A 16,939-nucleotide genomic window follows, 5' to 3' on the forward strand; every position below is an offset into this window, starting at 1 on the left:
CCAGACGGCGCTGGCGACCGAATTGCTTGCGAGAGGAGGGGAGCCAGCCATCGCGCCTTCCTTCCGATACTCGGCGATTCTCAGTTGGAATATCACCCGCTTCCGCCCACCTTCTCGCTCGTATTCAATTATCCGCGAATAAAAGAGAATCATCCCCTCTCCCCGCTTTTTTCTTTTTTTCTTCCTAATCGAAGAAAAAGAGGAGTCTCGAGCCTCTTTGATCTCCTCAGAATCGTTTCCATCTTAAACTCTTTTTCGAATTTTTGTTCTCCCTGTCGAGTCTCTCATAATAAGAAACTCGAAGAAAAGCTGATTCATGCAGCTTTCCGTATATCCATCACGGATCGAGACAGTCGAGCGCATGGGAAACACGTAGCTTTCGCCTCGTGGATAATTAATTGTCCGCCAGTCGCGTCGCCTTTAGCGGAATTTGAAATTTCTCCCCCCCCCCATACCTCCTAAAATGTAAACTCCTCCCTTACCCATCTTATATCGCTCTTTCCTCGGTCTTATCGACCACTTATCTTCCACTTGTTTTCATAAAATTGGATTTTACTTCCCGAGAGGAGGAGAGGAGAGGAGAGGAGAGATAATCGGGTGAAAATTGGCGAACGAAGGAATCGGAGAAAATTTAACGAGCCCTCGGATTGTTGAAGTGGTTTTAGATTCGTCTTTTGTAAATGTTGCCTGTTGTTGCGAAATAGATTCACGAGGATCTCTTTTAATCAAATCTCTCTCTCTCGCCCGCCCCCTTTCGATCGCCTCGTTTAATTATTCCCCACGGGTGTATATATACGCACGAGCGACGGGAAGACGGATCGACGCTGCGAAGATCGATCGGTGGCGGCTTCCTTTCAAAGATTCTCGGTAAAAGAAAAAATCCATTCCATCAAAATCGATCATCGACTCTTTCCTTGAAATTCTTGCACGAGAGAAGAAGAAGAAGAAGAGGAGGAAAAAAATTCACGAAAATCTTTCCATCGAAGCTTCACGAATCCCGTTATTGTAACGTTCTAAATACCGATCGATAAAACAGGTTTTTCACCGAGCGTGTTTCCAAACGAGATTTTCGAGAGATTCGAGTCGGGACTAAAAAGCACGGTTCGCTTACCGACCACCAACTTGTAATCACGACGACTAAACCGACTATCGACAAGTTGCGGTCGATAGCTCTCTCTCTCTCTCTCTCTCTCTCTCTCCCTCTCTCTCTCTGTCTTCCCCTTCCCTTTTCATTCTCTTCGGACACTGATGGATGAAGGACTTAGGACTAGGGCAATAAATCATCGGCTGTCTCGATGATAAGAAGATCGGTCGATCTCTTATCGACCGGTTTCCTCGATTGTCATACAAATTGAGCGACGTGCAACGAGCTATACAACAATTGAAGGATATTATATTCGAAAAAAATTTGATGTTTCTTTTGAATTTTTTTTTCCTCTCTCTCTCTCTCTCTCTCTCTCTGGATAAATAAATAATTCACACGGAAGATGAAGATAAAAATTGGGAATTAAAAAAGTCGGTTCTTCTTTCAATTCCTCCAGAAAAGAAGCTCCAAGAAACCGGGCAAATCCTATTACGGAACCAGAAGCCATAAAATTATCAATTCGATCTGCAAATAATTTAATCCGAGAAAGGCAAGAAAAGATTGCCAACCTTTGCCCGGCAAATTCGTCAGAATCGAGAAGTTCCCGTGATTCTTATCAATGAAACCAGGAAGTGGGTGGCTCGATGGAAATCGAAGGTATTAAAATTCGCTTGGCACCGCGAAAATCTCAAGTGTCTCTGACACAGAAAAGTCCGAAAATTTCTGCAAAATTCGCGTTTTTAACGAGCATATAACACGTGGTTATTCGTTTATTCTTGAGATTTTCGCCCTCCTCCCCCCCCCTTTCTTTTCTCCTCGCTCGATTCATATTTAACTATTTGCGATCACACAATTTTGTCAATGCGTTTAATTGTTCGATGCATTATTAAATTCATAAATCTTTTGCTTTATCGATGAGTAAATTGATAACTGATAATAATCGATCAAGTTTGATGGTCAATGGAAATAGTTTTAGTATTTAGAAAATCTATATTATCCGAAATTGTGATATTTTGATTTTTTATAATTATATAATTTTGATATTAATTTCAATCAACAAAAAAAAATTCAATAATAAAAAATTGATTGAATAATAATAATTAAAAAAATATTTCATGTACTCTCTGCAATTGTAGTAATATTTTTAACCATCTCTCTCTAATATTTCAAAAATTCCATTGTATTTTTCTTTTTATTCGCGCGGAGAAATGGATCTTAAGCTTTGCCAATTTTTAGAAATGAATCTAATTTACCATCGGTAGCAACCGATCATTTATTACAAGTGAGAATTGATATATGATCCGGTTGGATAGAAAGGAAATCGAAAAATATACGAGTGATTTCCGCAAGCATCGAGAAACTAAATGAAACCAGTTAACCAGGGGAGAGATGTTGAAACAACGAACTGAAGCAATGAACGAGCGGGGTGAAGAGCGATGAAAATGGACAGAGTTGTATCCGAAGGCGATGTGACCTGCAAAAAGCGTATTAAAATTAATGAAGCAAGCCGGTGAATTTATTCAGCAACAAGTTGCTCGCGATCCTCGGCGTTGAAACGCATTCATCGTCACGAGATACAAAGGTGCAACGAGGTGCTGTTTTGAATCGGATCTGTGAATCGCTGTGTGAACGAGTTAATAGCACGAACGGAGGATGCTTTTAACTCAATGGGCCTCGAATATTCGCGATCGACGTGTCCATGACCGTGTACGAGTGTCATTCTATCTTGTTTGTAACTAGAAAATTAAAAACCGAGTCTCCGATTCGCGATAAATTGATAAAATCTTAACACTTTGTTCGAGAAAAAATAAATAGATGATAAAGATAATCTTTAGAGAATCGAAGAAAATTAATCGATTTGCGACGAATTATATTGTTAAATTTATAAATGTTAATTTCAATTTTAGCACATTGTTCGATAAATAGATAATAAAATTAATCTCGTCTATTGTTTCAAAGATTTAAATTCTGTCACGATACGGTCATCGTTCACTCGAATCGTGTCCAGACGATGAATCCATTGAACGAAATCGCTTGTCGCTATCTCACTAACCTAAAAGTTATTTCTGCGAGTTTCGATCGATCGAACTGTCTCTGTCTGAAGTCGCTCACTCGTGCCTCGAGACGAGCTAATTATCCGCTACCTTCACTCCAGTCTCGTCACTCACGCGTGATGAGAGCCTTAACCTTTTAGCCAGACTGCTCGTGCGAAATTATACGCCGTTATGCGGACTACTCGTGCCATCTGTCCGCGTTTTCCACCATCTGCCAATTTTTACTTTCCTCGAAGAATTGTGTTAAATCGTTCGAAGTCGGAATTATTTCGTTATGCTCAGAGTGATATTGCAAAGTGATATTGAGAAGTTTTAAATTTGTGTAAAGAATATTATAGAAATAAAGATATAAAAGCAATGTAATTTATTCTAAGGATACAAGAAATGGTAAAATTGTTTCTGAGATATTTTAATACGTAATTTCTTTTTCTTCGAATTTCTTAAATCCTTCCTTCAAATCTAATAACATTAGAAGGAACATATCGTGTCTTATTCTAATTTTAAGTTTAAAGTAAATTATCAATATACTCGCACGTTTTCAAAAACAGAATATATGTAATATAATATTAAATTACGTTCGTTGCAAAGAATTGTCGAAGAGCAGTATCGATATTAATTTTTCAATTATAATTTAATTCTTCGATACATTTATCAATAACGTTATGTGTATTAATTAAGAAATTTCATAGTTCAGTGATGATATGGAAAAATATTTCCACGTTATTGATGATAAATAAAAGCTATAAATTTTTCTCACAATACAATGACTATTTGCAAATAGAGGTTATAAAAGTGATATTAGACAACTAGCTAGTTTGTTACATACATATATGTAAGGATTGTTCCTGGACGAACAATTACCATGAATGGCTCTTGTCGGACGGAGTATTCCGGTTTTTAACATAAAGCTTAACAGCTCGTAAGCATAATCGTGTCCCATAACGAAAGGATTAAGCAAAACGAGCGGATCCGTACACACAAGTCGCATTTTTCACCCGCTTTTTCTTTACACCAGATTATCCTTGATTAAAAGTCCAAACTTCGTAGCGAAATTCGCAGTCGAAAATAATATCCAGAGGAAGAATGTCTTAACAGAAATTAAGGTCGCAATATCTGCATTAAAGAAACGTTTCTCGGGCAGTGAAACGCGGCCGTTCACGTTTATCGCGCGAAACGAAGATCAAAGAACGCGATTATGTGCACGCAAAGATGAAATCTATCCTCTCGTGCTTTTTAACATATGTACGCGAACGACTCGTCCGTGTTTCGTACCTATTCGTAAGGAAGTCTTGCGTACTGAAATTCCTTACCATTTTTTTTTTTCTAGAAAGAATTAGAAGGTGCTATGAAAAAAAGTATCCATTTTAAGTTATTGTCGAATCGAGCGTAATACGTGATTGAATTTTTTTACAAATTTCCATAAAATCCCAAAATTTCATCGATTTTAAATATATACTTACTTTATATTAAAAAAATTTTCGTGTTGAATATTTTAGATCGAACACTCGATTAAACTATTCCATTTCTTTAATTTTAATTCTTTAAATCAAATATTTGATAAAACAGAGAAAAAAAATAGATATAAAAGAAAGTGAATAATATCTGGATAGCCGATCTTTTCAATGTTATCAATTAAAAGTAGAATGTAGAATATCTTTGATTTTTCGTTCGAAAGAAAAATATCTCTTTCATCCATCTTCCTGTGCTATTCTTCAAAATATTTATCGGTGAATTCGCATCGATAATTCCGTTGGAAGCTTCACGTTCAATTGATGATGGGTAACGCACAAGAAAGTACGTTCGATTACCATCGTGGAAGTGGAGGGGATAACAGAAAAAGATAGATACATATGCAGCCACAGCGAGCAACAAATCCACCGGTCTCTCTCTCTCTCTCTCTCTCTCTCTCTCTCTCTCTCTCTCTCTCTCTCTCTCTCTCTCTCTCTCTCTCTCTCTCTCTCTCTCTCTCTCTCCGCGATCTACCATTGCTATATCACGCTGCAGAACGCAGCTCGAGGCTGCAGAGCCGCAGTTCTGCGGTCCACGTGGCCATGTTGAAACGGATCGAGCGAACGCTCGCTGTCCATTCGCTCGCGAATTGTACCGCCGTTGAGAATCGATACCTTCTTTTTTTTTTTTCTTTTTTTTTGAATCTTTTTATTAAACGTTGATATTGGAAATATTTCGAGACTTAACGACCTAGAATCTCTCTCTTATTTTTCTCTTTTTAAATACAATATTGCTTCGATAAATATATTCATGGTTAGAAAATTCTTCGAAATTTCCAAAAAATCGTTTTCTCGCCAGAACTTGTTGAGAAAGTGGTCAAAATAAATTTATATTGAGTTAATCGTGTAAATTCGTTTAAAATACTCGAATGACGATCATTCTTCGAATATTTCTCTTCGATTCGAATCCTTTTCCTTTCTTCTTTCATGAATTCGAAAAATACCCAGTTTTCGAGTTTCTCCAAAGTTTCGTTACGCTGGGAACGAACGTTGAGAACCTGGCTGGCTGGCTGGCTGGCTGGTGGAGGGGGGGAAGCTGCTTATGTATCCGAGTTGCAGATTCAACGATATTTCAAGAGATACGCCATCGCGTTTCCGCTCGCCTAACTAAGAGAGATTTACGAGATCCGACGCGAAAATTTCAGGCCGGGGATCGTCGAAATCACGTGATCACGAGCCTTATGAGCCGGCATAAATTCCTGGAAGGAAAATTGGAAAAAGGATAAATCTCGTTAAAAAAGCCTTAACCCGTTAACTTAATCCAACCTTTCGCAAGAATAAAAATGATAATCTTAATTTTAATTTCGTCTTCAATTTATCCTCCAACGATAAATAATCATCTGTATATATTTCAGAAAAATCTTGGTTAAATTCTGAATTTGTGTATAAATTGTTGTTTCAAGAAATTAATTATTCCAATCTTTTTATTTTTATTTTTTTTATTTTTTTTTTTATTCTTTTAACTCGACTGACGAATGATTATAAATCGAGGGAGGACGTGTCCCAACGTTTAATTGTAAACGCTTAATTCCAGTCGCATCGTTGCACTTAATCGAACAACGGCTCTCCCTGTTTCAGTGCTAGAACTGAAGGGTCCGGGGAGCACGAAGGCGAGAAGAAATGAGTTGGACGTGACACAATGACATGATGAAGAGCCTGGTGGGGATCATGTGGATAGTGTTGGTGCTCATATCAGGTATGTTCGATAAATCTATCCAACAATAAGACGTACTTCGCCGACTTGCCATATATCGTTGGACAAAGTCAAAATGGAATGCGAATTTATGGAATTTATCGTTGGAACTCGAATTCGAGATATCTCGAATTTTTTAAACAATAAAAATATCGAATATTCGTGATATTATTATATTTCGAATTTTTATATAAAATAAAAACATTAAAATTATTTCAAAATTCAAGGGAGGATTCAAAGATTCGTTCTTATTCAATTTCGGCAAGGCCGCCATGATCGCGTCGTTCTATTGTACGAGGCGCGGCAAGGCGCGCGAAGCCTATCATCTCTAGACAATAAAGCGGCCAAATATAACCGGCGACGAATAACTATCGTATAAGATACGACGCCTGCTGCATATGCATCAACCTCTACTCTCACTTGCTTCCTATTCACATGTAAATGCTTCACGCGCGTTTACAATGGCGGCTATCAACGTCCAGTCCTTTTTTCCTTACCGGCCGTCGTTAAAGAAACTTTCGACCGGATCGCACGGGAATGAATTTAAATTCTATTTTTCGCGAGAAAAATCCACGCTACCTTTCTCGTATGTATCTTCGCTTCCAACGCGTGAACACGTGCGTGACGTTTATTTTCTTAATGTATTTTCATATATATATATTCAATATCGCCAAGATGAAGCTTTAGAATTGACTGTTTCTTCGCCGTTACGAAGGTTAGAGTTAACGACGAGAAACTGGGGCAGGCCATAATTTCGAAACGATGTGCAGGCACGGGAAAGAAAAGAAAAAAAAGTTTACGAGGCGAATTAAGCCCGATTCGAAGTTTCCGCGAGGCTTAGCGCGCATGCGCGCAAGTGTGTAACGAGCGCCTGTATAGATCCTTGATACGCGCGTTTAATATGCGGTTCGTGTTGAACCGGTATTGTAATACAGGCCGTGGTATACGGAGGTGTTTGACCGTTTGCGGGAATTGATGCTCTGTTCATGATAATCGATAGAGATTACGTGTAATTTAAATCAATGAGGAAGAATCGTAATTGGATTGTTTTCGATAGAAATGGAAAAATGGAATGCGTGTAATTGTCGGTAAAAAAGAATATCATGTTTATCGAATAATCATACGTACCATGCCTGTGCACGCTTGTCCGCGTAAACACGATCTTATTCTACTTAGTCAGTTACTCGGCAGTGTCTGACGATTCGTTGACTCGTATTACTTATCGAATTATATTATACATAGGTATGATGCGTTCTTTCAAATTCACTTACTCGGCGATGTCTGACGATTCGTTGACTCGTATTACTTATCGAATTATATTATACATAGATATGACGCGTTCTTTCAAATTCGTTCCATGGAGTTCTCGTTCCTTAAATTTAATCAGTTTAAATGATTTTCTCTGTTTTATTAAACTATTTTTAAATAAAATTACTTTCTTTTCTACAATTTTTCAGATTCGTTCTATTTGTTTGTTATTTAAGTTAACTCCTAAAAATGATTCATATTGCAATAAAAAGAAGAAAATTACAATTTAATGCACATTTTTAAATTAGCAATAATACGTACATATGTATTCTTTATGGGACAAAAATTTTATACAAAATATTAGAAATCTATTTTGTATCGATAACTCGTTTTCTTTGTCTCTTATCGATTTCATTGTCGTCGACCTAACCCGCCTCATTGAAAATCTCGATTAGAAAAGTTGCTCGGGTTTTTTCCCGGGGAATAAACAGCCGGATAAGTGGATACTCGGGCCGAGTGTCTTTTAAACGTCCGCCACACGCGATATTTCTCCATGTTTCTCGATATGTCCGGCTCATCGAGCAATCGTCTCGCGCGAAACGCAATATCGCTTTGGTAATATAGTGACTCGTTCTTATTGCTCTTATCCAGGGAGCAACAATTTCACGGACGTCGATTCGGCGACCGATATCGTGTCTTTTTTTCTCCTCGTTCCTTTTTCTCGCCTGTTTTACCGATCGCGACGATTAAACACGATGAAGCTTCTCGTACGATGTGTCTTTAGATCGATTCGACCAATAGCACCAAGCTTTCCTTCCTTCTTTAAACATTTGGACAACCTTAGAAATTGTTTATTAAGATCGATGCCAATTTTTTACGTTGGAAAATCGTGAATCACTTTACGTAAGATAAAACGAAGCACCAGAAAAGTTTAATTTCCATCTTAAGTAGACGAAAACTTTTTTTTATTCGATTTAATTCAATCTTATATCTTTTGTGAAATTTTCTTGATATTAAGAATCCCGATATCGATAATTTACTTCGATAAATTTTATAATTCCATTATTTATTTCAAAGTATTAAGTAATTGACAAACAGAATATCTTCTTGATATATTAAACGGATTTTTAGAGTTAGCAGAGGAATAGGAGTAATCAGTTTCGACTGACAAAGCCTTTCTTCCAATTGGTCAGCCACCGCAGCCTTTGTGCTCCCAGTCAAAAATGCTCGGCACCGTTCTAACAATTCTTCTTTCTCCAACTTAATCGAACAGTGAGTGGGGGGGGGGAGGAGAGAGAGAGAGAAGTCTATCGTTCGTCTGATGCCATTAACGCTTGCTCAAAATCTATCTCGGATAAAACGAATTTTTATTCGTCGATTACATTTGTCGATAACAAACGTTTCCTTGCCACTGGAAGACTCGTCCAATCGATAGAGAGAGAGAGAGAGAGAAAATTTTCCTCCAAGTTTCATTATCCGTGTATTTTCATAGAGTTTAAAAGAACCGATCAATCAAAGGAGAAGCAACGAAAAAAGGAAAGAAAAACTTAAAGCGAAACTAAACATTTATCGTTTCACTTCTTCTTATATAAAATTTTCTCGTATAAAAGTTTTCGTTCGAAAATTGATTCTCGAAAACGAGGTGGGACGTGAATTGAAACGTATTCGGATTCGTTCGCGTGGTGGAGGGGATACAGGGCCGCCGGATTCATGCAGCTTTTGCACCCGCCCCCCTCTCCACCGAAAACCAAACCCTCGGGCCGCGTATACGTAAACCCAAGGCGCACGTAATTCCCGGCTAGTTAACCGATTACTCACGAAAGATTGCGATCGAATCGGTGGCCATCTGTTCGTGCTGCGGGTTATCATATAATATCTCTGATCTACCGTACCACCCGTTGGTATGGCCGAAAACTCGTAATTTCGTTCCAATGGAAATCTCATCGTGAATATATTATTTTCGCGGATCTATTCCCTTCGTTGAAGTAATAGTCTTGGCGATGCTTGGCAAAATGTTACTTCGATTCTTTAAGAAAATCCTGAAAACAGTTATTTTTACGAATAAATGAAAATAATTTTATTAAAAAATTATATTATATTATTGTATAAAAATTATTCTTGACAAATTGACAATATTTTTAAAATATTAAATTCGAATCTTTAAGAAAATCTTGAAAAGGATATGATGAAGGATTTTATTGGAAATTTTTAAAGATCTGTTTAATTTCACGGATAATTATGAAAAAATTATCTTTTAAATTTTATAAATTTTCACAAATTTTTAAAAATTGCAATAGATGCAAGGAGGATAATTCAGAGGAATCTTATCTTTTTGTTCCAGGTGAAATAATTTTGACCCAATGTTGGCGATATTGCTTTAAAGAATCATTAAGGGAACGATAAATATTTTATTAGAAATTTTTGAAAAATTCAAAATTTATTTTCATTCAATAAATGAAACGATAATTCAGTTTTAAAAAATTGTTTTAAAAATTTTATCGCAACTTGTACAAATTGGAATAGATGAGAGGACACGCGCAAGAGGATATTCAGATTTATTTCGTCGAGATATCTCTCGGGATATCGTATCAATTTTTCAAATACACGTTCGAGATATTCGAAAACCATTTCAACGTCTTCCCTCTCCCAAGATTTCATTCATCTCCCCCCCCCCCCTTAACATCAAACTTCAAAAAATAAATAAATGAAAGGATCGTTTCTAGCAAGAAAAATAACGTATAAAAATTCAAACGTAAATCGTTACATTTTGTCTCACGAAAATTCTCGAAAAAAAAAAAAAGGAAAAGCACGTCTTGTTGTCGACACGGACGAAAGAAGAGGCATCATTGCGAGACAATGGATCTTCATCACGAAGATCGACGATCCCCCGTCGTGAAAGGTGTATCGTAAATATTCTGGCACAGCTTCAAAAAGCTGAAATTGTAGCAACGGGGTTGCCCCCGTTGACGCGCATTATGAACCATCCCTGGTACAGCTCCAGGAAAAGCTCGATAAAACACCGATAATACAATGTTTCGAATACGATAAATAATATCTTCTCTGCCGAGGGGGGGGATGGCGATGCCAGGAGAGAAATGTATTACGAAATTAATTTGAAAACGTTGAAAAGGCGATTGATCAACGAAGAAGAATCCTCCTTTTTTTCTTTTTCTTTGTAGTACGAATTTTAATGCGTTCGAGAACCGCAAGTGTGGGTATTATTCGAAAGATGGCGCCGAGTTGGAACTAAATTATTTATTTCTTTAAGTGTGTATGAAGATACAACGGATATAGTATAATGATAAACTAAACAGTGATTTATATAAATTTAATAACGATAGAAACGATGATAGTAATCATTTAGAAATTGAAAGAAATAGAAAAATTGTCAGCTGAAGTTATGGATATTATTATTTGTCTTATTTGTCAAAAAAGTATAATAAACAGAAAGGTATGTCATAATATAATATAGATTACAATTAATTTTGAGTTTATATTGGAGATATACCAGATATGTATCCAATAATAAATGATAATAAATTTAAAATAACAATAGAAACAATGAAATTGAAAATTATGAAATAATGAAATAAGCATTGTAAGAAGATGTACAAACAATTGTTCAAAAATTGAAAGAAATAAAAATTGCTAAAGTTAGCTTATTTCTTCAAAATAATATAATAGATAAAAAGTCATAGAAATGCATATCATAATATCATATATCATAATAGATGGATAGATTAGAATTAATTTTGAGGTTATGTGGAGTTACAGAAATCATAAAGTAAATAGTGATAATTCAATAATAGTAACTGATGAAACTGAAAATTATAAAGTAAAAAAAACATTGATGTACAAAAGACTTTTTAAAGATTGAAAGAAATAAAAAAATTGTCAGCTGAAGTTAGGGATATTATTATTTCTCTTATTTGTCAAAAAAGTATAATAAATAAACAGAAATGTATGTCATAATATAAGATAGATTACAATTAATTTTGAGTTTATATTGGAGATATAAACATACATATTATTGAATACATACCAGATATGTATCCAATAATAAATGATAATAAATTTAAAATAACAATGAAGTGAAACAATGAAACTGAAAATTATGAAATGAAATAAGCATTGTAAGAAGATGTTATAAACGATTGTTCAAAAATTGAAAAAAATAAAAATTGCTGAAGTTAGCTTATTTTTCCAAAATAATATAATAAATAAACAATCATAGAAATGCATATGTCATAATAGATGGATAGATCAAGATAAATTAGAATTAATTTTGAGGTTATGTGGAGTTATAAAAGTGATAAAGTAAATAGTGATAATTTAATAATAGAAACTGAAAATTATAAAGTAAAAAAAGCATTACAAGAAGATGTACAAGAGAAATAAAAAAAATTGTCAGCTAAAGTTAGGAATGTTATTATTGTTTATTTCTCCAAAATATAATAAAGTGATAGAAATGCGTATATCATAATACAAGATAGATTAGAATTAATTCATAAATATCAGTGGCTATATATATCATACAATCTGTTAATATATGCCTGTGCATATTATGAGCGATCATAAACAAAATTAATTTCAGCCCAGTTCCGCAAAGTTTTCCGAATCAAATGTGGCGGTAAAATAAAGTAGAAAGTTTCCACTTTTATATATATCCAACTTTTATCGCGTGGAACGACGTGGAACGTATAAAAAAATACCATTACATTAACTTTAAAATTAATTTACAAAAAAAAAAACAAAAAACTTCTCGATAATTTATAACGATTTAAATTAAATATAAATGTTATATGGAGAGAAATTTAAACTATTCTTAATAAATTTATTTTGTTTAATCTGTAAACGTTTAAAAAAAGAATTAAAAATTTTAAGAGATTTTTTATAAATTTGGAAATGAATTTTCTCCATTTTTAACTTACACTTTCTTCGAATCAATTATCCTCGATCAATAATATCGTAATTCCTCTTTATCTCTTTATTGGGAAGCGTTCATAAAATCATTTTATGTTTACTTGCCTTGTTACCGATTGAAAAACTCGGTTGATATAAATAACGCTGTACAAAACTTATCCCTTTCCTCGCACACACAAACACACACACACACCTTCAAATTATTCGATATTCGCGAACGTGATGCGTTCGTTCCTCTCGATTTATTTATCACGGCTGATATTTTGGAACAAATGATGTTACGCGATTGATGAGAAACGACTGAACCGGGGGAAAATTGTTTATGGAAATGAATAATTTGGTGATCATTTTGTTCACGTTTGTTTTTGTTTGTTCGTTCGTTTCGAAATTAAACGAGACGCGAGACGTGATTTTAAAAATCGAAAAATCGTGAAAATGGCGGATACGCGATTTATGTTTGCTTCGAATTTATTACAGCGTTAAATTGCTAGGGAATTATAGATGGAAGAATATAAAAAGGTAAGGTAAGGTAAGGTAAGACTTCGCGTGACTTCGGTAGTTTCGGGCAATTGCACGATCCGCGAGCTCCGGTGTTGTATGTGAAGCTTTTGCTTCGAAAAAGTTTCGTCATGCGCGAATCGAATTTAATATTTACAATTATAATTTTTTGTTTGTTTTCGCAGGATGCTCGGGAAATCCGGACGCGAAGCGGCTGTACGACGACCTCCTGTCGAATTACAACAAGCTGGTTCGTCCAGTAGTCAACGTCACAGACGCCCTCACCGTTAAAATCAAGCTCAAACTCTCTCAGTTGATCGACGTAGTAAGATAAAATAGCCAATAGGGCAGAGATGAATAAAAAGTTACCGAGGAGGATAGGGAAAATTGAGAAAATGATCGTTCGCCTTCTGTTTTTCTTTCCAGAATCTGAAAAATCAAATCATGACAACGAACCTCTGGGTAGAACAGGTGTGTGCGCGTGTGTATTGTATCAAACCTAACCTAAAAATTTGTGTACAATTGTGTCAAATCCGAATTGAGAATTTTAAAATTAATATTCCAATTTCGTTTCAATACGATACTTTTGAATACTATACGAATTCTACGATTCTAACCGATATTTTTATGCTTAATCTTATTTGTTGAGGAAAGATGCCGCGTAGAGAACTCGAAAGATTCCGCTTGCGTGATTCCCTCGTTTCTCGTAATCGTTCGAGTCGCGCATTGTCTTCCCGTGAATGATACCGTGTATGAAACGGGCGGATACGTGGTAAAACGAAAATCGAGGGGAGGAGAGAGCTCTTCCACTCGAGAGTCGCAAAATAAGTCCGGTGAACCATGCAACCCACTTTCGAACGTTACGTAAGACAGATTCACATCCGATTCCGTGCATCCATTTCTCCTTCTCCCCCTCTCTTTTATCTTGCACAAAATTAGGGATTAAAAAAAAGAAAGAAAGAAAGAAAACATTGCGAGAATCAAGAGGAGGAGGAGGAAAAATTTCTCGCTTGGTTAATCCTTCGATGAATCTTTCAAATTAATTAATTATTCCAAGCAAGAATCTTTTAATAATAAAAAAAAAAATTTAATCGCATAATCATTATCTTCGATTTCGTTGTTACCAACAAAGAGAGTTAAAATTGTTGTAAGCTAAATTAACGAATCGACAAAGTAAGAAATCTCGCGAATATATGGAATGGAAAAGAATCGTGTTTGTCTTCTTCAGGATTTTATTAATTGAATCTTTCGATCGATAAATCGTATTCGATGGCGTGGTCGAGTACACAGGGCCATTAATCTGTTGGACAGCGTGATCGGGTAAACGAGCGTAAGTACATAAAGAGGAGCATACCCGATACATAATCAGATCAAATATTGGTGGTATCGGTCGAGAAGTTCCCATAGTATATTAATGGAGGTTGTTGGTGGTAGTGGTGGCCACGCGTAACGAACGATCTAGCGAGAAAGGTGGGGTGGCGGTTGCCCGCGAATTTCGTAAAACTTTCCAGTTTACCTTCCGGCACTGCTCTTCGTCCGATCGACTTTACCGATAATAGATAAATTCGAATAGCCGCGAAGATCCTCCTCGCGAGAGACTTGTCCAAGGAATTATAGGTGAGTTTGAAGTTTATATACTTCGTATATTTGATCATGTCATGGTTTAATCCTGATTTCGTTTAGATTTCAAAATTTCCTAGAAAACAATCCTCTTTTTTTTTTCTCTTTTAATTTCGTTAAATCTTGGTGAAAGTATAAAGATAATCCTTGAGAGAATTATCCAGGGAATAATACCTAATAAAGTTTGTATTTTGGCTATTTGAGATTTGTTATATCTAATTTTAGGGTTTAGGAAGATTTTTTTAGAAAAAATTTATACTTGGACTATTTGAAATTTGTTCTAAGTTTGAGAAGATTTTCTAGAGATTAGAAAGCAGTGATTTTCTCTGTTTTGTTAACTGTTATCATTATGCAAATTAATTTGTGATCTAATTCTAATTTCGTTTAGGAAGATTTTTTAGAAATCAAAAAGCAGTGGTTTTCTCTGTTTCGTTAACTGTTAACATTGTACAAACTAACTTGTGATCTAATTCTAATTTTGTTTAGGAAGATTTTTGAAAAACTACAAAGCAATTTTTATTTTTTCATTATTTTCTTTATTTCATTAACTATTTGTGCAAAACTAACTTGTGTAAAGAATTATCTAGGTAATCATGTGATAAAGTTTATATTTTAGGTATTTGAGATTTGTCATATCTAATTCTAATTTTTAAAGTTTAAGAAACTTTTCTAGAAATCAGAAAGCAGTATCTTTCTCTGTTTCATTAACTATTTGTGAAAATCTTGGAAAGTAAACTTGATTGATCTAATTCTAATTCTAACCTAGAAAGATTTTTTAGAAAGCAGAATACAATGCTTTCCCTGGTTCATTAATTATTTATGCAAATCTTAGATAGTAACTTGTTAGACTATAAAGAATTATCCAGGAAATCATAGTAAGAATCATAGATAAAGTTTATATTTTTGAGATTTGTCATATCTAATCTTAATTTTTAAAGTTTTTATGAAACCTTTCTAGAAGCCAGAAAGTAATGACTTTACAGTGCTTTCCCTGTTTCATTAACTATTTGTGCAAATCTTGGAAAATAACTTATAATCTAATTCTAATTTTGTTTAGAAAAATTTTTTATAAACCAGAATACAATACTTTCTTTGTTTCATTAACTATTTGTGATTCATAGAAATCTTGAAAAATAACTTGTGAGAATAAAGATGCTCTTCAAGAATTATCCAGGAAGCCTTAATTTATCATATCTAATTCTAATTTCATTTAGGAATATTTTTTAGAAACCAAAAAGCAATGATCTTACAGTGTTTTTCTTGATTCATTAACTATTTATGCAATCTTGGAAAGTAACTTGTAATCTAATTCTAATTTCATTTAGGAAGATTTTTTAGAAACCAAAAAACAATGATTTTATAGTGCTTTCTCTGTATTATTAACAATTTGTGCAAATTTTGGAAAGTAATTGATCTAATTCTAATTCTAATTTAGAAAGATTTTCTGGAAACCAGAATATAATGCTTTCTCTGGTTCATTAACGATTCGTGCAAATCTTGGAAAGCAAAACTTGTGAGAGTGTAAAGAATTATCCAGGGAATCATACGTGGTAAACTTTATACTTCGACTATTTCGAGATTTGTTATATAGTGCTTTCTCTGCTTCATTAACAATTTGTGCAAATCGTGATTCGTAGAAAACTTGAAAAAGTAATCTAAAGTTGGTTGAATTAATAACATAACTCAGGCGTTGCGTTCTTGATTATTCTTGAATAATTAATGTGTGCAGATAGATTTAAATTAGCACTATAAATATTTTCCTCTCAATGATTCTGATTCTTCTGTCTAATTCTAAACCGAGGTGTATATAATAAAAGAAGCTATCGAAGATCTATTTCACATCTATACTCAATTATTTCGATCAAGTATGATTTATCTATGGACGTTAAAAAAATTAAATCAAAGATAAATTGTAAAAATGTATATTTTTTTTTTCACCAGTATTTTTACCTTATCTCATCGAACGAGTTATTTTTCCTTTTATTCTTTTTTTTCTCCCTTCCCCCTCCCTCATAAACGAGCTATCCGAGGAAAAAAACTTGTTCTATTTCCTGTTAATTAACATTCTGTCGCATGCTCTCTCCACGACAATCCCCCTCCGCGTCAATTAACCCAACGTACAATTCCGTGCAATCGCTCTCTTATACATATACTTTCTCCCTTCCACCTTAACCATGCATACAACAAAAGATATTATACGCGATAATTCAAACGCAGTTTCCCTTTCGATATCATCTCTTATTTGATATAATCATATTGAGTAATATTCTTCTCCATTTGTATCTTCTAAAATGAGAAAGGAAAAGAAAAG

The 16,939-nt window shown here is 34.7% G+C and overlaps 1 protein-coding gene across 8 annotated transcripts in view; it reads left to right on the forward strand.

The window, feature by feature from the left end:
* Window positions 1–16,939, forward strand: part of nAChRa3 (nicotinic acetylcholine receptor alpha3 subunit) — a 78,971-nt gene that overhangs the window by 48,008 nt on the left and 14,024 nt on the right. For 4 of the 8 annotated variants that reach the window (XM_026440545.1, XM_016912064.2, XM_016912061.2 and 1 more), the window contains 3 exons: window positions 6,225–6,342; window positions 13,194–13,333; window positions 13,435–13,479. In XM_026440545.1, the coding sequence (XP_026296330.1) occupies window positions 6,291–6,342; window positions 13,194–13,333; window positions 13,435–13,479 (237 nt within the window). In that variant the 5' untranslated portion in view covers window positions 6,225–6,290. 8 annotated transcript variants of the gene reach the window in all.

This window comes from Apis mellifera, linkage group LG5, assembly GCF_003254395.2.
Source record: "Apis mellifera strain DH4 linkage group LG5, Amel_HAv3.1, whole genome shotgun sequence".
Lineage (NCBI taxonomy): Eukaryota > Metazoa > Arthropoda > Insecta > Hymenoptera > Apidae > Apis > Apis mellifera.